Here is a 20,018-nt window from a genome sequence, read left to right as displayed (position 1 = left end):
GCACAAAGGTCCACATTCGGCTAACAGGTGAAACCACAGATAGAGCATTTAAACCTTTCTAAGGGAAACACAACACAGTCAAACTCACTTGCAACGTTTACTGCTGACACCTGGATCACATTTCACAATCCTATATATATAGAGAGAGAGCGCTTTCTCATCCAGACAAAGCACAACACAATCTTAGCTCAGGAAAAAAGACTGGGTTCACATCACATAGCAAGAATGCAAGCAGGAGGGACCACAGTCCTCAGACAAGAGGTGACAAAATGAAAGACAGAAATTTGACCCTGGACCCTGTTACATGGTTCCAGGGAATCTGGTCCGCGTGTATCACTTGTGTGCAGAGCATCCAACAGACTAAAACACATCAAAAAGCAATGCCTTTGGCAAGCTGTGCAACTTCAGCAGGTCAATTATTTGCACAGCGCTGCGGACTCTGCACTTTTATACACCCACAAACAAAATAAAGGAGTTTATACAAGCATCCCCAGACAATACAAACTCCCCCACCTACATACACTCCTTCCTACCTGGGTGCATGGCAAAACCACCACCCAGGACACTTCAAAGGACTTGCCAGATTTTCAGATAATTTCAACAGTCTATCTCATCTGCCAAACTAAATAGGTGAGGCAAGGTGAAAACATTATGCATTCGTAAGACACAGGCACAGAAGTTACTCATACCACAGCCTACAGAATTTGACCTCTGGAATGAGTGCAATGGAGTGGTTAGAGAAGTTTAACATAATTGCCAGACAAAGCTTCTTAATGGAAGCATAAGGATAATAAGCATTTCCTCTTGAAACACAGGTTTCATGCAAACCTGCCTGGCAATAGGACAGGGCTCTCTTTCATTTGCACTAATTCATTCAAATGTCTAGTCAAAATAAGACAGGTAAACACTATCAGAGTTGCCCCCTTAGTGTATTATGAGCAGCCTAATCTTGAATGGATAGAAGACAAGTTTCCCTTTGTGTCCTCTTCCCCCTTTCTAAGGATTGTTTCACAGGAGAGGGTTTGAAATATGTCAACAGGGACACATGTGGCACTACTTGCTCCTTGCATCCATTCTAGAAAGACTGCGGCCTGGAGTGCCATGCCAGAGCTCAGAGACAACACTAGATTTAAAACCAAAGGATTTTCTTTTTTGTGAAATAACACACTAGTTTTGTTGCGTCATACTAAAATAGCCAAAAAGCAGCATTTGAAGATCAGTTTTTTTAGTCAGCATTGCACTGTACCTAACGTTTCAGCTCATCAGTTAATGAATTTCAGTGGAGACCACTGCTAGGATTCTACATACCATTTTCTTAAGAAGGTGGCACTAGCTCCTCTCAAACAAGCAGCTGGTTATAAGAATCTTCTTTCACTCCCTGTTCAACTTTTCACTATCAACCCGAATTGGCCCACACAGCAACAATGGTTTAAAGTCAGGCTTAAATGACAGGATCTTTTCCCTCACTAAGATTACAGTATTAACACAATACTTCCTAACCCATTTTTTAATTAACAGGAAGTTATAGAAAAATCAAACTAGCTATCATCTGTTGCTCAGTTATCATTCCTTCATCCAGATCTTGCCAATAGCTTCTATCACCAATTTTATGCAGCACATTTCACATAACAATTTCAGAGATTTCTGAGGCTCTTTTCACTTTGATGTCAGACATGAGGCAAAGATAGATCCACAGTGGAAAAAACCCTACATTTGAATGAGATCGGCCTGGAGAACCTCAGAAAAGCTGAAGCTCAGTCTCACCAACTTCTGCTTAAGATAGACTATAAACCTTCCCCAATTTCATACCTCACTGACACAGCTTCAAGAAGCACACAGCTCAGTGCCCGTGCTGCTTTCAGGCCAAGCTGAACGTGGCAGGACTGTTGTACTGCCAAGGCTCCCAGCAACATGTTCTTCCTAACAGAGGTGCCAGAGCTGTTAGTCAGGAATAGCTTCATTACATGCTTATTAATGCCTTCATGATTAGCCCAAGGTGATTAGCCCAGCACTGTCAGAAAGAGCGAATTCTCTCCCTACCCAGATGACATAGCTGCATCAACAGAATTCAAAGAACAGCCTTCATTAAACTACCTATTAACTTAATTGACCCTCAATGGCAGTGTCTTCCCAGCGAGCTACTTCTCAGCAGGCAAGACAGGTCAAGGAATGGGTCCTGCCCATGGACACAGAATGAGAATATACACTCAGTTTCCAGACACAATTTTTATCTTAGTTTTTCAGCTGGCCTTTGAATACAGAGCTCAATTGCCCAATGAGGACATCTAATGGAGAGACAAAGAAGAACAGAACATATATAAGACAGGCTACAAACAACTACGCGGGTGTCCAACACTAAGAACTAACCTGAGGTCCACAGGCACAAAATTACATTGATTTGAAGTGTGTATGCAGTTATCACGTGTACCCTCGGGCTTGAAGGCTCACCCTCCCTCTTCTATTTCCCCAGCACCTTCAGCATTACATTGTTTACATCTCATGACCCTTGGCCACCATCTTTGCACGCTTCTGCAGCTGCAAAGGTTAATAGACATTTTGGACTCTGCTATGCAGTAGTAGTTCCAGCACTTCCCATTGTGGGAGTACACCCCAGGTCTGGGAGACAAGGCGGCTGGATGTGAGGATGTTCATTCTCTGCCAAAATTAGATAAGTGGGCACTTGCTGACTTGTTATTGATCTATAAGGAAAACAACTAATTTGAGAAGGGCAGAAGATTACACCTGCAGGATATAGCTATCCCACATGCAGGGTTCCTTTTAAGGGGAAAGATTTCATAAAGCTCCCAAGTCCACCCAATGTGTTTAACATGAAGGAAATAAAGTTTTACTTCAAGGAAATTGCCATGAGCATTTAATACCAGACTGCTCACTGCTTCCAGCTTCCTTCCCTCAGTACCCTACACAGTTACCTTGACTTCAGTTAGAAGGGAAGCAGAAAGCCCTGCCATGCCTGTTCTTGAGAAAAGCCTGGTAACAGAAGCAGGAGACTGGGAAAACAAGAAGCTCCTATGAGCTTCTCGGCGACCTCTGCCAAAAGGGTTTCACTAAAGTTTTCACCTTCTAGGAATTCCTCTGGAAATAAAGTCACACATCAAACTACACACTACAAATTAACATCTCAGCAAAAAGCACCTGTTTGCACAGATGACCAGGTAAGCAACTAACGCTGCACAGATGCTACAGCCACTGGGCAGGCAGCAGCAACCACCATGGGCAACAGGCAAAGTGACCCAGAGATTTAGTCACAGGGCTCCAGCTGTTAGGCAGCAACCTGTCCAGCTCCTGCATGCTGGGGTGGACTGAGTTATATGCCTCGGGGCATTTTTAAATTCTGCAGCTCCCACAGAAAAGATCACATCTCCAGATCCCACCACACCTCATGGTTCAATTATGGGCCAATCACCTGATCAATAAAAAGGTTATTTGCCCCTGTTATGTCTGACACTACAGTGACTTGGCCCACAGAACAAGCTACACAGTGGAGATGATATGAGCATGTACAGTTATTTCAAAAGAAAGATAATGCAAGACTTACTCAAGTGCCATTTTAAAGCTAAATTTGTCAGCTCCTTCTCACCTCTCTGCCCTTTAATAGGGGACTAGAGGATATCTGATTTAAATTAAAGGCAGGTAAATTGAGGCCCAAGAGAGAAGTAGTTACCATGTAATCAGCTTGATACTCTCATTATGGCAGGCTATAAAGAAAACTGGGGCAAGGATTTAGAAGCAGATGAATAATTTCATGACCACCACCACTTATTTTCTATGCAACTACAGCAACAAGAAAAGCAGCCACTGTTCCAGCCTGAGTATAATCAGCTTATCTGCAGGAAGAAGAAAAGAATTCCCTTTCCTCAGGCACTCCTGTGTACAAAGCCTCCTCAGTCAGTTACATCTGCATCCAACCTGCAAACTTTGCTTTCCTATGGCACAAAGCATCCATTTCTGAGAAAGAGCAAGACTGGACCTTTCTTCTGACAAGAGCACAAGTCTCTTGACAGAGAGGATGCCAAACTGAAACCCAGTAGGGAAGCCCTATCCAAAGTACCAATGTAGCTGAATCATCCATACAAGGCAGTGGAGACACTGTCACACAAAGCACAGGTCCTTCCTGGTGCAAGTTTGATTTGGCTCATTCTGTTTCTTGTAACACATCTGAAGTATATAAAAAAAAAAATCCTTCCAAAAAAGAGTTACCTCCTTAAAAAAAGAATACTAAAATTTTCAGTGATCAGCATACCCCCAACCAGCTTACCCTTGAGGGTCAACAGCAGGCCAACAGGAGCCACTTACCTCTTTATCAAAGGCAAGCAAACTGCATGGGTTTGGCCAAACGCTCACAACTGTGGTATATGCCCAAACCACTGACACGGAGCTTTGACTTTTTTTTTTTTTTTTGCTCTGTATGGCTACACCAAGGAAATGATTGTTAACCCTTCCAACTTAACAACTACAACCTCAACAAGACACAGCACTCAAGAAAGCAATTCTCGGTAACTGTGCCAAATTTTCCATGCCTACCCTGGGCAGATTCTCTGTGTGCAGGACACGTGTGGTACAGGGCACAAAGGACACGTAGCACATCCCATCTTCCCACTTTCTGCAGTGTCTGGGAAACACCAGGAGCACAGTTCACCCCAGAGATCTGCTGCCAGAGCCCATCCTTTTGCCTGCCTCTACCATCATCCTCCTTTCCTATTGATAGGCCTGGTCTCTGTCCTTACAATCTCCAGAACCCATCTGCAGCATGACAATGGCAGCTATAAAAGACATCACTGCAATGTCTCTATTTTCACCTACATAAATAGCACACGACCACATGAGAAAAGGTTTTTAACCCTGAAAATACTGAGAAAGTCAGACTAGCTGGGAAAGGTTTAAGAAAAAATAGAGGAGGAAGGCCGAGCATTTATCTTACCTCCTGAGTGAATCCTCCTCTGAGCTTTCCTCAGGCATTTCCTGGTTTAAGGCCTCCTGTGATACATTCCCAGGTCTGCTTGAAGCCGACTGGCTGTAAACTCTTTCCCAGTGCCCCGTCTCCTGGTTAAAGACCACTCCCACGGTCCTCTCCTCCTGCGGGGTGGAAGAGCTGCCCAGCTGCAGCCTGCTAGAGGCAGGAGCTCTGCCCTCGGTTCTCTCTGCAGGCTGCACCTGGCTGGTATTTGGAGGCACACCCTCAAACGTGCTTTGGACCTGCCCTGGTGTGTAGCTAGGCGTGCTTCTTTCCCAGCGCAGCGTGTCATTATTAAAGGTCAGCAGGTTATGACAAGCGCGACAGCGGTTCAGGTGACCCCGGGACAAATTGGAATTGTTTTCACTGCTGTGTGGAGTCTGCTGATGGGAGGGACCCGGCCGATCAGGCTCAATGTTGTTGTTGAGCATTTCTTGAGCCTGTTGCGACTGGCTGGGCTCCCCACCAATCCCCTGATCTAACTCCTGAAGCCGGTCATATTCCAGGAAGAATCTCCTCAAATCACACTGGAGCTCATTACGGATGCTGGCCGGATTGCTCGGGCCAGCGTTACTACCACTGTCCGCCTCAGCCCCTGGGGCCAGAAAGCCCCTCCCTTCTGTTGCAGAGGTATAGACCGATGCCTGGGAACCTCCCTCCTGCTGCCTCAGCACCGACAGCAAGCTGACGGAGGAGGCACTGGTCCTAGGGGGAGGCATGGCTTCCAGCTCTGACCGAGAGCTCATGTTCAGCACTGTCCTGGACCAGTCAGACCCACCTAAGCCCGAAGCCATCTCTCTCGCAGACTGTTGGTACCGGGACTGGTGGCCCGCCAAGGGCCCGCTGAGGGACCGCCGCGTGGGGCCCAGGCTAAGGTTGCGCAGGGTGTTGCCAGCAGTGCTGCTCTGAACCGTGCTGAAGGCAGAGGGCCTGTTAAGTATCCCCTGCTCCTCCTGCGCTACGGATGCCTGCTCTGGGGGTTGATAAGGCTCTGTCTGCACAGAGGAGAAGGAAGTGCCAGTGGCCCCTGAAGACGTGGAGGGTGCGTTTTCCTGGTGTGGGAAGAGAGAAGAAGGAAGTCTTGCACTAGAGCATCGGCTGCAAAGGCACAACATCCCCAGGTGCTGGCAGCACTCTGCTGTGGGATAGCTGACACGCTCCCGGAGCCTGTTATAGACAGATGCCCTTGTGTTCTCACTGGCTGGAGGCGGAGGTGGTGGTGGTGGAGGCGGTGGAGGGGATGGGGTAGCAGAGTCTTGAACACTGTTTTGCTCTCCCACCTGTATGCCGGAGGAGCGGGAGGACAACATATGCAGGAAGTTGTGGAGGAGGGGCGTGCGCCTCACAGGCTGAGACGGAAGGATAGCGCGCTGGCGATAATGCGGCATCTCGGTGCTGTCCACGGAGATTTCCACTTCCTCGTCGCTCTGCAGAGGGAAGCGACCAAAGTTCAGTCACCTCACAGCAAAATCCCAGCAGAAAGTCAGCTACCATCCCAGACAGATGAAAGGTTGCAGTAAGTCCCTTCCTAGAGGCCTTGACTTGCAGGAAACCAGCTGAGAGCATTTCAAAGTTCATTTTATGGATCCAGACAACCTCTTCCTACAGTCTGCTGAGCTTTGACAATACACTGTTCATACGAACAGAAGCATCGGCATCTGAGGGTCAGCAGCTGTGGGGAGCACTGTTAATACCTCGCATAGCTTCAAATCCAGCAGAATGTCACAACAGAACTGAAAGAGCAAGGCCACTGGGACATCTGTCCCACACTAATGAGACAGTGAGGGCAAAACAAACACACATCAGAGAGCTCTTTAATAGCCCTGCACATAACACAGGAACATTCTTGGGACCAATTAAGGAGAGACAGAACTCGGCTTAGAAGGACTTCAAGTTTTCAGAAAAGCACAAGGCTGCTCAGGAACAGACTAGGGTCAATGTATGTAGAGCATCTTGTAATTAGCCAGTCAATACAGGTACTGACATGCCCCTTACCTGCTGGTTAGAAGGGTTAACAATTGCTGTAAGCAAGTAGTGTCCCAAGGGATCAAACCGTACCAGCCTAAAACAAAAGCAGAGCCAGCATATCAATCATCAGTTCACATCCCACACTGACACAGGAAGTTGGACACAGCAGGGAAGAAAACCCCACGTGAAATATTTGCAATAAGAACATTACTACATTAGCATCATCATCTTCTGAAGGATGTCAAAAAGTATATGCATTAAGAAGAAAACATACTTATCTAGCTGAAGACTGCAGCTATTTTATAGTCCACAACAACACTATACAGAAGTTAAAAGCTGGAAGCAAGTACTGTTGTATCAACTGAAATAGCCAGGAAATGTTAAGGAGTATGTACGTATATATTACAAATTGGAATTTGTTACAAAGGGATAGATTAACTTGCCTTCAATCACTGTTTTATTTCAAATTGCATCAAGTTTCCAGCAATGCAGTTTCCTCTATAACCACACCAAAGTAATAGCTCAGTACTCTCTTCCAGCAACTTCTGGGTTCTCTCATCCTTATGGCTGACAAGTTTAATTACTAAGCTTGAAAATGAACATGAAGTAGATTCTGGGCATTTACTGGGCACACTCAATTCCAAATATGAACCACCAAGCTGATCTATTATTTCCAATTGCTTTTTTTCCTGCCCACAGAACTGGTTTTCTACCAGCTGAGTCAAGGAGCTGCAACGCTTCTCTCCACTGCCTCAATGCGGAGGGTGCAGCGTCCCAAAGGAACACCCCACATTCCCCAAATCTGACTATTTTTCACATACAAGTGTTCTCTTCCCCCAGAAGCAGGAACTCACCTGACCCGCTCCATTTCACTAGCCGTTTTCACCACTGCAAAAGGCTCCCGACGACTCCAGTCCCAGAAATGTATCTCGTTGGCAGTAGCAATCAGCAAGAGCTGAGCCGTAGGATGAAAAGCAAGTGATGCAATGGCATTGTTGCTATCTGTGAACCAGCTCTCGCTTCCACCCTGAACGAGGAGTCAAGAATCACAAGCAATTTATCACAAAATCTGAGATCATTAGGTTTCCATGTATATGCCACCTCTCCAAGACTCTGTCTAGAGCATGGAAGTGACACACTTTCTTGGCAACAACAACAGCTGCTCATATATGAGGTCACATGTCATGCATAGAACATAACACTACTTGCAACAATGACCACAGATGTATTTTTGTAGGTAAGTGTCTTTCAAGCAGCCTGTAAAAATGTTGCATTACAAAGGGACCAGGTAAGTATGTTTTGTCTCTGTGCCAATCACCAGACTAGGTAGAACTGGCAGAGCAGCAGCTTCTCTAACAAAGATTTCAGATATGCTCAGTGGAATGAAAAATGGCACGTTTTTCACATAAGCTAAACACGCACCTTGCACAAAGTTCTCCAGAATTATCTGTACCACTCTAATCCAATAAACAGGCACAACTAAGGAGCACAACCTACCTGGCAGGACTGAATGAAGAACCTGTCACCTCCTCTCTAGACAGAAGAGGATGGCTATGATCTGTTCTATGATTTTAGAGACAGGTCCCAGCAAAGCTTCCAAACAGCTCTCTTACTAGGCGACATTTGGGAAACAAACTCGGACAGAAAAAGTCCCCACCCACCAAATACCAAAGGCACATATGTTTCAGGAAAGACTTACGTGTAAATCCCAAATTCTAACCTCCCCATCTAGGCATCCTGATGCAATGAGGCCCGGGATGGTGGGATGGAAGGTGACACACCAGGGAGTGCGGCGATGTCCAACCAAGGAGTGAACACACTTGCCCGTTTTCACTTCTGTGATGTAGATGTTGTGGTTCACATGTGTGGAAGCCATTAAGGTCCTGGGAATGCAGAAGGTAAGACAAACATTAGCACGAGAAGAACACAGCAAGACCAGACGATGGTTAGCTTCATCTTGACAGGGTCTGTTCACGTCTAACCCAGCAGCTCTCCCACACAGAGCTCAAAGGGTAAGAGGCTACTGTTTCACCAATGGCCACAAAGCTTCCTGTAGCCACATTTCAGGGTCCATGCAAACAGGAGCTATCTGATCTGCAAGCACAAACTCGACCTTGAAAGTCAGAGTGAACATGCAGCTCAGAAGGAACTCCTGAGTGACAGTTTGGGGCAAATAAATATTCCCAGTTTTTCACACCACCTCAACCACTGTCAAGGCAAGTGACACTAAGGGAGATCCCACCTCCATTTCTGCTTCCAGTACACGCATCATTCTACTCTGTTCTTCAGTTCTAGATATCCCAGAGGCTGTGCCACATCACTTGGCACGGTGTGCTAAAACACCCTTTACTCCCTCAAGTTTCTTATGAAATCCCACGGTGGCCACACAGATCCTTTTTCTTTAGAACTACGCATTGCTTGGGTACCTCAGAAATTAACCACCAACTATACTCAAAGCTGTGAGATTAGGAAGGTGCACACGTTCCATCCATGCACGTCAGGAACCAGAAGTTTCACTCAGCTATTCAGGACTGGACAAGTCAACAGGCACAAGCCTCCATCACTTTTGTAAGTGCAAGGAGACTGCTGAAACAGGGAACGAACTAGGAGTTAATTACCTGTCTGGACTAAACGCCAGCAAGAAGGTGGAGCGTGGACTGTCTGGTAACTCAACTTTCTGAAAAAGCCAACAAAGCAGGAAGTGTTGCAAGTGTCATATGATCATAGTTTTAACTGTAAGCCACACAGACAAGGGGAACCCGCTGCAGGAACATATCTAGTATCACATCACTGCAGGAACTGAACAGAGCCAGAGAGCATATCAAGTGTAACACATCAAATGTACAGTCATGAGACAATTTATTTCAAATCCCTGCCTCCCTTCCCCCACTCCAAGATCAAGCTATACACCTCTATCCCACGACCTTACCTTGCCCTCCCATTTCATCCATCGAGTTTTATCCTCCACCAACTCCTGCAGGAGCCGTTGAGCACCCAAGGCTTGGGTACCCCGTTCCCTACCCCACAGGATACGGACAGCATTCTTCTCTGGTACAACCTTCATGGCTCTCAGCAGCCAATGTTACACCAACTACTGGGAGGAGACACCAGCAGGTTCCAGATGACAACCACCACCAAGCTACAAATAGGCTATCCACATTTCAATTGTTTATCTTCATGGAAACCTAGAAAAAGAAGAGAATGATAAGGAAAGCAGCTTTTACCTTGTCATCTAGATGAAGTAAGAGCTTTAAATCCCAAAAGACTAGATTTAAGAGAAAAAAAAATATCTATCATCTCCTGCAGCCTTTGCTACCTTCTTCCATTACTGAGGCCCAATCTTGACATTTCTGCAGCAAAGGATTACTCTGAAAGGTTTTTGAAAGCATCCAGCCCTTTCCTTGTGCACATGCCCTAGGCATACCACACCTAAAGAGAATAAAAAATTGTCCTTAAAACTCTTTCCCTTCCCTCCATCTCTTGCTGTATATAATAAAGAAAGAAAGATTTATGAAGAGACAGTCTTTACACCTTGAAGATTTGGGTCCTGTCTGGGAAGCGTGACTAATAGCTAGAGGAATAGTGTTAAAAATTGACAATATGACAGAGGAGTCTCTAGGGAATTATTCAAATTTCAGTAATAGTAATTATTATCACTGCAAAGGTCAGACAACTGATAGCCCGCAAGTCCAAGTTACTTCCAACTCCACCACAATAGCTTACAATGTATGAAAACAACCATGTATAGGACCAAAACCTTACACTGCAGTGGCATCTTGGCCAACTCCATCAAGATGATTCATTTCGCCTGTCTGCACATTATCTTTCCATCTACATTGCTCTTAGAACAACAGTTCACCCAAGTAATGCGCAATGACAAAGACTAATGCTTTTAGTACACTTTGAGCTGCTAAGTATTAATACCCATTTTCTAGAAAAAAAAGGTTAATTCCTTGAAATAACTAAATATAGTGACCCTAATAGCAACTAAGTTACACAGCTTTTGAATGGTCTCATACATTGGAGTTTGCCACCAAAAGCTCTCCAGAAACAAGAAGATTTTTAGAATACAGAGACCAAGAAACACTGCTGCAACACTATTACCTTTTGATCCCAGCAGAGCGCGCATACTACTCTGTCATCTCTTCAGAACTTAAAGATCTAAAGATAAATCCTCCTTGGTTCATGTTACACTGAACAAAAGCATCAATATTCAATAGAGAAGGAAGTGGCAACTTAAAAAAGCAAAACACATACAGGGAAGAAAGGTTCGTGTACACAAGAGGAGATGAATTGTTAAATGACAGAACTCAGAACGGCCATTAGCAAACCTTTCTTTCCTCCCACTCTCCCTAAAAAAATCTCCTGAGCAGATGATTTAAGACAGCTGCTGCTTACAGGGAGGAGTTGTCTGAAGAGATAAGCCAAGAAAATGAGTTCTAATAAAGCAGACCAGTTTTCATTTGTAAAAAGTACAATAAAGGGCACTGAAGTGATGAACAAGTAAAGGCATCCATCTTCCTAGAAAAGAAATTCACCACAAAGAAATTCAAGCTAGCTGGAAATTCCCTGATGCTTAATGTGAACAGCATGGGGATCATCTATTTTAGAGAAGCTGAACTTCACAGTGTAAAATAAGCCTTCTTTCAAGAACCTGTGAAAGTCAGTCAAACATTAGGTAGGAATTATTCTACAAAATAAAAGCCTTCCTGGAAAGCAATGCAAGAACTAAAGATGTCACGCTGCAAAGCAGATTCTTAAAAGTAACTGCACAGATTAAAAAAGCCCAGACCCAGAAAAGCTAGAACAAGGATAACTGGAGTAGATACAGCCAAAAGCACAGTATAATACAGGAATCGCTATACCAAAAATCTTTTTTCACTAAATGCTAATAAATCGTCATAGGGATTCTGCCAACAGCCCCAGTCGCCCGTGTTCAGAAATGACTGGATTCAGATGGTAAGCAGCATGGAGGGGAAGGACAGCTCAGAACCATACAGGCAATAAAAAGCCTACTTTACAGGAGGAAACTGTAAATCTAGTTTCATCTAGTAAAATTATGAAAACAGCAGCTGAATATTCTATATGGGTGCATTCAAGGAGCAAGGACTACAACAGTCCAAGAATAAACATATAAACCTGACACAAATGGAAGACCAGACTTGGAGCTAGAATAAGCTGGAAGTTTGAAGACATCTCAAACATTAAGCTTTGGAATAGCCTTTCAATAGCTGTAAAGGACAAACAACCTAAATAACTTAAGAGATCCTGATAATTTACAAGTAAGATAACGCAATTACTCATGAGAAAGAACAAGCTCTGACAACTTGGGAACATTTCAGTCCTATCTGAAGGACTAATAGTCCCTGACGTACAATAGCAACACCGAAATCAAGATGTTTAACAAACTTCTTTATATTTATTTATGCCACAGGCAAGTTTACATACTGTAAAATAAAGGAACAGATAACACCTACAACTGCAGCTAGCAAACCTCTTGTATTCACTTTACTGAAAGACCAAGTCATCTTCACTACATAAAATCAAGTACCTACCTCAAGACAGCTTATCTAAATCTTTGCAGATGTGTACTAATTTCTTGAACTAATTTGGCTGTAACAACACTTCATATATGAGCCTCCTGAGCACGTCTGAACTTGATGTTTTTCCCTCAGGGACTGTCCCTCGTTTTTTCAGCTTCTTCTGACTCACCTCTTTATCTCATTTGAAAGGAAAACAAAAAAGAAACTCAGGGCTCCAATGCCCAACATTTTTAAAAGCTGGGATCTCTTCAGAAAACACTGAATGCATCCTTCTTGAGTGGGGTTGGCATTCCAGTGTTACCCTGGATTCCTTTGGGGGCCAATCTTTATCCATGACTCATAAGGGGAAAGTTTACTCCTTTATCTGAATTAGCCTGAATACAGTAACTGCTCTCCACTAGCTGGTGACACATTCAGCAACACTTTAGACTGGCAAAGAAAGTTAGAGCCTTCAAATGGAGAAACAGATGCAGTGTACACATGGACATTACCTTCGCTCACTTTAGCAGGAAACCTTTAACCTTATTATTCAATCATATGTTCACTTTTGGTTTGGGTTTTTTTGGGGTTCAGTGGGGGTTTTTTGGGTTGCCTTTTTTTTAAAAAAAAAAAAGCCAGTTCCTTCTCTAATCTAGTAAGGTTACCCACCAAATCCCAACATTTTGCTCAGAGAAGCCAAATAATGACAGCATGTTATTAAATACCATTAGCAGATAAACCATGGAAGTACCAACCATATTTATAGCTACTCAGTAGCCATCTGACTAATAAAGTTCAAATGAAAGGCAGCATGTTTCAAACTACTTCTCAGGCCCCAGCATAAAGAAAACTTGCATCTCACTGTATCAAACCTGTCCGGCAAGCGGTGGACTGATTCAGTAACGACTTCTATTACAAATACCCATGCTATCGCAACTGATGAACAGCTGACCACCAAAACAAGGAACTGATCAGGGATTGGCATTTTTCTGTTTTCTTCTTGTTGTTGGGTTGGGGTTTTTTGCCTTTTTTTTTTTAATCAGAATGACCAAAAGTAGAGTCCAACAACTGGAAGATTAGCTGATGCCCTGGATGTGGTCCAGGGCACCACAGAAATTCTAAAAGTGGAGAGTCAAGAAATTTTTCTATAATTGGCAGTTTTGTTTTCTTAACAGTTTTCTCCCTTCAGGGCATTTCAGGACAGCATGCTGGGCTGTTTACAGTTTTGGAAAGAGCATTACACAGCCCAACCCCAAGCCTTTTACTTGCTCTGCGCCAGCTGTCCTTGAAGAAACCTTAAGAATTCCCAGCCTCAGAGCGATATAAGCTCACTTGTAATTGTCATTTTTACAAACTCTGAACCTCTGGAAAACCAAAGCGAAGCAGCAAATTGGTAACACTTCATAGTGGTACAGGACCCCATGAAAACACTGACACAAAAGGTAGGGAGAGAAGAGGAATAAAAAGAAGCAGATTCAAATCGCCATATAGAAAGGATGTCAAGACATTTTATGCGTTATGCAGTAGTTTACCATTTCAATTAGAAACTTGAGCACTTTACAGAGATGATGGTCCCATCTCTTAACATGCCCCCCCCTCCCTCCCAACATCTTTGGCTTTATTAATTTTGTGGAGATTCCAGTATCACCATTCTACAAGCACACCTGGCTTTGATACAAAGAAGAATAGTGGAGTACTACCTCGTGTTATTCAATTCTCCATTGGGGAGAAAAGGTTATTTCACGCAGCCTTCAGCTCTCAGACTACAAATCTATTACTGCTCCAGAGAACTTCTGGGTTGAGTGCCGAGCCCAACACTAAAAGCCTTTCCTGATGTCTGCATACAGAAACAGTGTAAACAGCTCTAACAGTGTTTAAAAAGAAAAGAAAAGGGCTGCAAATCAGTAAATGCTGTTTATAACGAGAGTTCTATCCAAAAGATACAAATGTCCAAATAACTTCAGACGATTTTGCTGCCCAAAGAAGTCTCAAGTGACTGATGAAGAAAGAGGCAACGTTAAGCGAAATATAAAAGCTGTCTCTAGCTTTGTAATCTGGGATCCACAGAGACAAAGCATATATAAACTTCTGTAGAAAAGACCAGAGAGGAGAAAAGCATGTGCTGGTAGTTTCTGTCTCAAAGTCCCTTTGTCAACTTTTAAGACTTCCACAATACATTGACTGTAAAATGGGTATGATCCACATAGTATACGGGCCAGTGCAAGCTGTATACTTTGTACTAAAAGAACACAGATGGGGAAAAAAAAAACCCACACCAAACAACAAAACAAAAACAAAACTGTTGTGAACAATGAGGCACATCACCGACCCGCAAAAACACAAGCAAACTTGTCTCTAGGAAAGAAGAGAAATAGATTATTAGTACTCTGAACTATCCCAGCTCTGGCCATGGGCCTGCCTATCTCATAAGCCAGTAACTTCTGTTTTCAAAATGTCTGTTCTTAAGCGAAGAGTCCAGCGCTAACAATAAAGCATGCCATTTCATTTATTCCAAATTAAACTGCAGCATCTCAGGCTTTGAATATCAGCAAGATATTGAACAGTTCAAGAGTATTTTTTATTGAATTTAATAAATTTTAATAATAATTTAGCATTCCCACTATTGTACATGTGGGTCGGTTTTCCAAGAACAATCATAAGACCATCAGACAGGCATGAAAACAGTGGACGCCATGGTAAAGCCCAAATGCTTTATCTTCACTGCCAGTGATCCTCATGTAGGCTGTAGTCACAAGACCTGCTATTTCCTCCAAGTATTTTCTACAACAAATCGGTTTCCCTTGCATTTTACACAGCTTAATTTTGAGGCAAATTGCTTTATTAAGACCCCTATGTCTTTCAGAAGCTCAACAGAGCAAAGAAGAAAACATCATGCCTACTGCAGACAGTCAAGAGATCATCTTGCTAATGACTAGACTACACGCCCTCTCCTTTTACAGAAGCTTCATCGATAAAGCAGAAAAACCTGGTTCTGAGACCCACAGACTGGAGATCTCCAAGAATGAACCAGATGCCTAAAACATCATTTGGAATTTATGTGAGCAATCACACAGCTCCAGCGACTTTCAAGTTCCTTTCCATGTTGACACTCCAAGTTCCCCCTCCCCGCACTTCAATACAGAGATTATGATGCCAACATCTTCCTAAACTGTGCAAAACAATACCACGTAAGAAGCCCCAGAAATGCTATTCCGGATAGAAGACCTGAATTCCACTAGCAGTTTTATTAAAAATATTGATTTAATTCATACCAAGTGTCACGCCATTCCCGCTTATCCTTTTCATGTCTCCACTGAAAGGCTGAGCAAGATTTTTTAGTTTATGCAAAACCGAAACAAAAAAGCTGCTTTGCCCTCTTTGCACAGCATCAACTCAGCTAAACAAACAAGACAACTCAGAGAGTCCTAGTTGGGTAAGTAATCGAACTATGTAGCACTGGAATTTGAACAATGCTATAACAACAACAAAATCGGTAAAAAAAGGGTGACATGACTCATACCCGGAATAGTTCCATGGATCAAAACTTAAGACAAGTGTTGGAGGAACAGGACTATGTTCAGTATTAAGCGACAAGACCACATGAATTTCTGACAATGCAGCTGATCAGCTGCTTATTTAAATTTTCCTCAAACATGATTTGTCTTCATTTGTGGTACTTTCATATGATCTGTATGACCATTCTCAGAGGTTCTAGCTCTCCCTGGGTTAAAAACAAAAACAAAACCCAGAAAACATTTTGCAGAGAGACAACATCAAGTTATCTTGCAGCGACATCTAAATGAACAGAAAATTGGAAATAAAGTTACATTGCACAGGAACCTTTAAACAAGGCTAACCCACAAACAAAAATAGTCCACAGAGGTATAACAAACATTTATCTTAAGCATGATTAACCAAAACAATGAAAAAAGCAAAACTAGAATGCATTCTTCCACTGTTTCTAGTTCTGCATCCTTGACCATGTTTTTAAAAAACCAAAACCAGCTTAATTTAAGACACTAGAATCATGCAGCTTCCTGACATTGGAGCACAGAGCCAGTCTTCAACTAAGTGCCCCTAAATATGGAAAAAAAACCCACTAAAAAAAGCCTTAGGAGGAAAGAAAGAAAGTTTCTGATGCAACTATGTAACAGAGTCCAAAACTAATACCATGAAGGCATTTTCATTATATGGCCCTGGTTTTAGACTTCAAAGTTCTTAAGATATTCCCCAAAGTATTATTCTGTAAGCTGAAGTTTTCCCTTGATTAAGGCCAGAGAGATTTGGAAAGTCATTCCAAAGCACATCTTCTGCAGATGCACTAGATACACTGCTCTAAGTTGTATCCACAGCTCTAAGCGCTTCCACAGAAATCAGAACAGGATTCCTAAAGAAAAATAACTTGTATTGGTGCGTCATGACTAAAAAATTCAATGCTGTGTTTTAAATTGAAACTACAAACAGCTCAGGAAATTCAATTACATTACAAAGATGTCAATAGTACATTGTCATTCCAAGATCCTGTATGACTGCAACAGGGAGCTGATTGCCATTGGAATCTTAATTTGTCTTCCTGGTCTGGATTAAATGAGCTATGATACTCTTCAAAGAACTTTTCAGTCAGTACATTAAATTGCCAGTTATTTGCAGAAAAGTGATGAGGAGTGGAAGAGAAACTTGAAGATATCAACCCCTAAAGGTCAGAAAATGAACAGTAAATACAAAAAGGGAAGTAATAAAAATAAGTGATCAGCTGTGTCTGGAGTCCGACAGCTTCATTTACCAATGAGAATATGGAGGACTTTCATGACTATTATTACAATTTCCACATAAACTTAATGAATTCTTGAGAAAAGCACTATCAGTTCCAATCCAGAAGACAGAAAGAGAATAAATATCATTTCACAAAGCTGTAATATAAGTCCAACAGCAGAACTGAGATCCAGACGATTCAGAGTTGGTTTCCCCAATTCCATACTCAGACCATGGCATCTTTTGCCAAGTACTGTACACAGCAGGAAATGAGGGACAGAGAGAAACGAGCACTAGAGCAATATATAGAGACAAATAGAGCTACATAGAATTCAGATTAACCCCTTAAGAGAACTACTCTCATTTACATAGGGAAGTAAAGGAATTTTCAATTCAAAAATCGCAGTATTTACATTAAAATCACATTAAGGTTCCTCAAGTTCAAGAGCCACAGCCCAGTGCCCCCTAGTGACATCAGACATGCAAGGGAAACCTGGGAGCACCAACATGAGGGAGTAGCAGAAGCAGAATCGAGTATCCACAAGATGAAGACAAAGTATTTTATGCATTCAAGGCTGCACTTAAGGCATGTGCACCTTATCCAAGTAATAAAGTAAAAGCAACTGGAAGCGAGAACATGTTTTAAAAAAAATGTAGTTCATATAATTTCCTGCTCACATGGAAATAATCAAATAAGGTAACAAGCCAAAAAGCAAAAGCGATCTACACAGAAGCTGAAGTCTTCACGCACAGATGTATCAAAGAAGAGGTGGGAGACAAAGACGATTTAGACTCTGAACAAAGAAACACAGCCAGTTCTTGACACCCTTTCCCTTCCTGGCCTTGGACTGAAACTGTGGAAGAAAATAAAGGGGGGGGGGGGGGGCGGGGGGGAAGGGTCCAAAACACGGGTCAGAGACTCCTCTCAGCAATTCTATGCTGCTCAAGGTCGAGAATTAGTGCTACATACTGGGAAGAGGGCAGCAGGAATCGCTCCGCCAATACAGCCCAAAAGATCTCACTGAGAACATCCAAAGCGGAGCTGTGCGAGTACACAGATTAAGACGACTCTCTCCACACTCAGGCCTGGCACCTCATCATCCTACATGCCTTCAACAAACAGTTTACAAAAATTGGAGACAACAAACAGTTATTAGACAACAATCCTAGACAGAGTGCTTAACAACCAACGTTGAATCCCGAGAGGCAGACAAGTAGGTCTCCTCTTGTTTTAAGCAACCCAATGAGTCTTTCATTAAGCAACTACATCATTTAACAACTTTCCATCAAAATATTTCTAATATTAATCCTCTTCCACTGCACATCACCTCATTGTTTGCTTTTGAAAACCACAATTCTTTTTGTCCTCACCTCATTAATATTTTGTTCCAATCACCCTCCTTACTAGGCTAGTGCAGGGCTACTAACACAAAACACACAAGGTAACTATTAACATGCACTATGCTCTTTATTAGGTCTCCAATAATACAAACTCAGTAAGGGGGGGGGGAGGGGGGAGGGGGGGAGTACCTTAATGCTATCTGTACTAATAGTACTAATAAATATTAACATCAGCAATAACTTTGTAAAAGCCTTGAATGCAGTTAGCTTGCTAACCATGGCATAAAAGATACTAAAGTTACTTTCCAGAAGTTTTGTAACAAATGATGACACAAAAGATGGAGTGAATATTCAAATACCTAACTTGTGGCAAAGGGATACTAGCAGACAGTATCACTGCTTGGCTTCTTTATAACTGGTTGTTACAGCTGTGTAAAAGTGCTGCAGAGAAAATGGAAAAGTAGGAAACAACCAAACAAGAATCCAGAGGGTCAGTTGTGACTCAGAAAAGGGCAAAAGAAAGAAAACTAGGAAGTTGTCAGCAAAGTAAACATTCTGTGTAAACTCCCCAGCAACTAAATCTGAAAAGGCAAGTCCAGATATTTGGATCCAAATATATTCTTCATTCCAAGTATTAGAAAAAATATAAACGCTAATGGACTGCCATACTCCACACTGCCACAAATCAACAGATGGGTACAAGATACTTATTTGTTACCATCGAAACACAAATGGACCAATTTAAAAAAAAATAGTTATCTACAGCAACACCAACTGTGGACCACAGAACTAGTAAGCAAGCTATACTGAAGAGTTATGAATGTTAGGAACTGTGTTAAACCAACCTTTCAGAATACAAACAAGGATTTTAAATTTAGCAGAGAATTTCAGGTACTGCTGCCTATGTCACCCATAAGGCATTCAAATCTGCCTGGGTTTAACCCCATACCACATTCTGAAAACTGACCCAACAACAAAATTAAACAGTCTGGTAATGGATTGGCAGTAAGCGTACATTACCAGCAGGTCATTCTTAGGTCCCATTTTAACATTCCCATTAGCAATTTGAAAGAGGATGGGAGTGGCAAAGGCAAAGATGACATTTGCAGAGGACACCAAACTGGGTGGAGCAGTAAACAAGGACAAATATAGAAAAACACACTGGGTTTTTATATAAAGATCTAAGAACATTTCATACAGAGGAGAAAATGGAGCAGCAGTGAGCACTCTACTGAACGTATTTACACAGACTCTACATTCACGCAGCTGATCTTCCTGAGACTAGCTTGCACCTAGATCATAGCTACCCTTGAATCGGTCTCTTACAACAGAGCGTTGCCGTAAAAGTGTGCATTGGAAAAATTATGTGTTAACCACCTAAAACATCTCCTTAAGATGAAATTCTGGTTTAGTGCAGGAACTGTGTTGCAAAAATGGCTTTCCAAAGACAGCAGAGAGCACAG

At 42.6% G+C, this 20,018-nt stretch overlaps 1 protein-coding gene across 5 annotated transcripts in view; it reads right to left on the bottom strand.

Moving 5' to 3' along the window:
• Positions 1 to 20,018, bottom strand: part of AMBRA1 (autophagy and beclin 1 regulator 1) — a 136,206-nt gene that overhangs the window by 115,084 nt on the left and 1,104 nt on the right. For 3 of the 5 annotated variants that reach the window (XM_074867744.1, XM_074867742.1, XM_074867743.1), the window contains exons 2-7: positions 9,870 to 10,125; positions 9,559 to 9,617; positions 8,640 to 8,823; positions 7,795 to 7,967; positions 6,968 to 7,034; positions 4,940 to 6,399 (exon numbers count right to left, since the gene is read on the bottom strand). In XM_074867744.1, the coding sequence (XP_074723845.1) occupies positions 4,940 to 6,399; positions 6,968 to 7,034; positions 7,795 to 7,967; positions 8,640 to 8,823; positions 9,559 to 9,617; positions 9,870 to 10,004 (2,078 nt within the window). In that variant the 5' untranslated portion in view covers positions 10,005 to 10,125. The remainder of the gene's footprint in view (positions 1 to 4,939; positions 6,400 to 6,967; positions 7,035 to 7,794; positions 7,968 to 8,639; positions 8,824 to 9,558; positions 9,618 to 9,869; positions 10,126 to 20,018) is intronic. The other 2 variants (XM_074867745.1, XM_074867746.1) reach the window with 2 other exon arrangements.

This window comes from Strix uralensis, chromosome 4 (assembly GCF_047716275.1).
Source record: "Strix uralensis isolate ZFMK-TIS-50842 chromosome 4, bStrUra1, whole genome shotgun sequence".
Taxonomy (NCBI): Eukaryota; Metazoa; Chordata; class Aves; order Strigiformes; family Strigidae; genus Strix; species Strix uralensis.
This window is presented reverse-complemented; position numbering and strand designations above follow the sequence as displayed.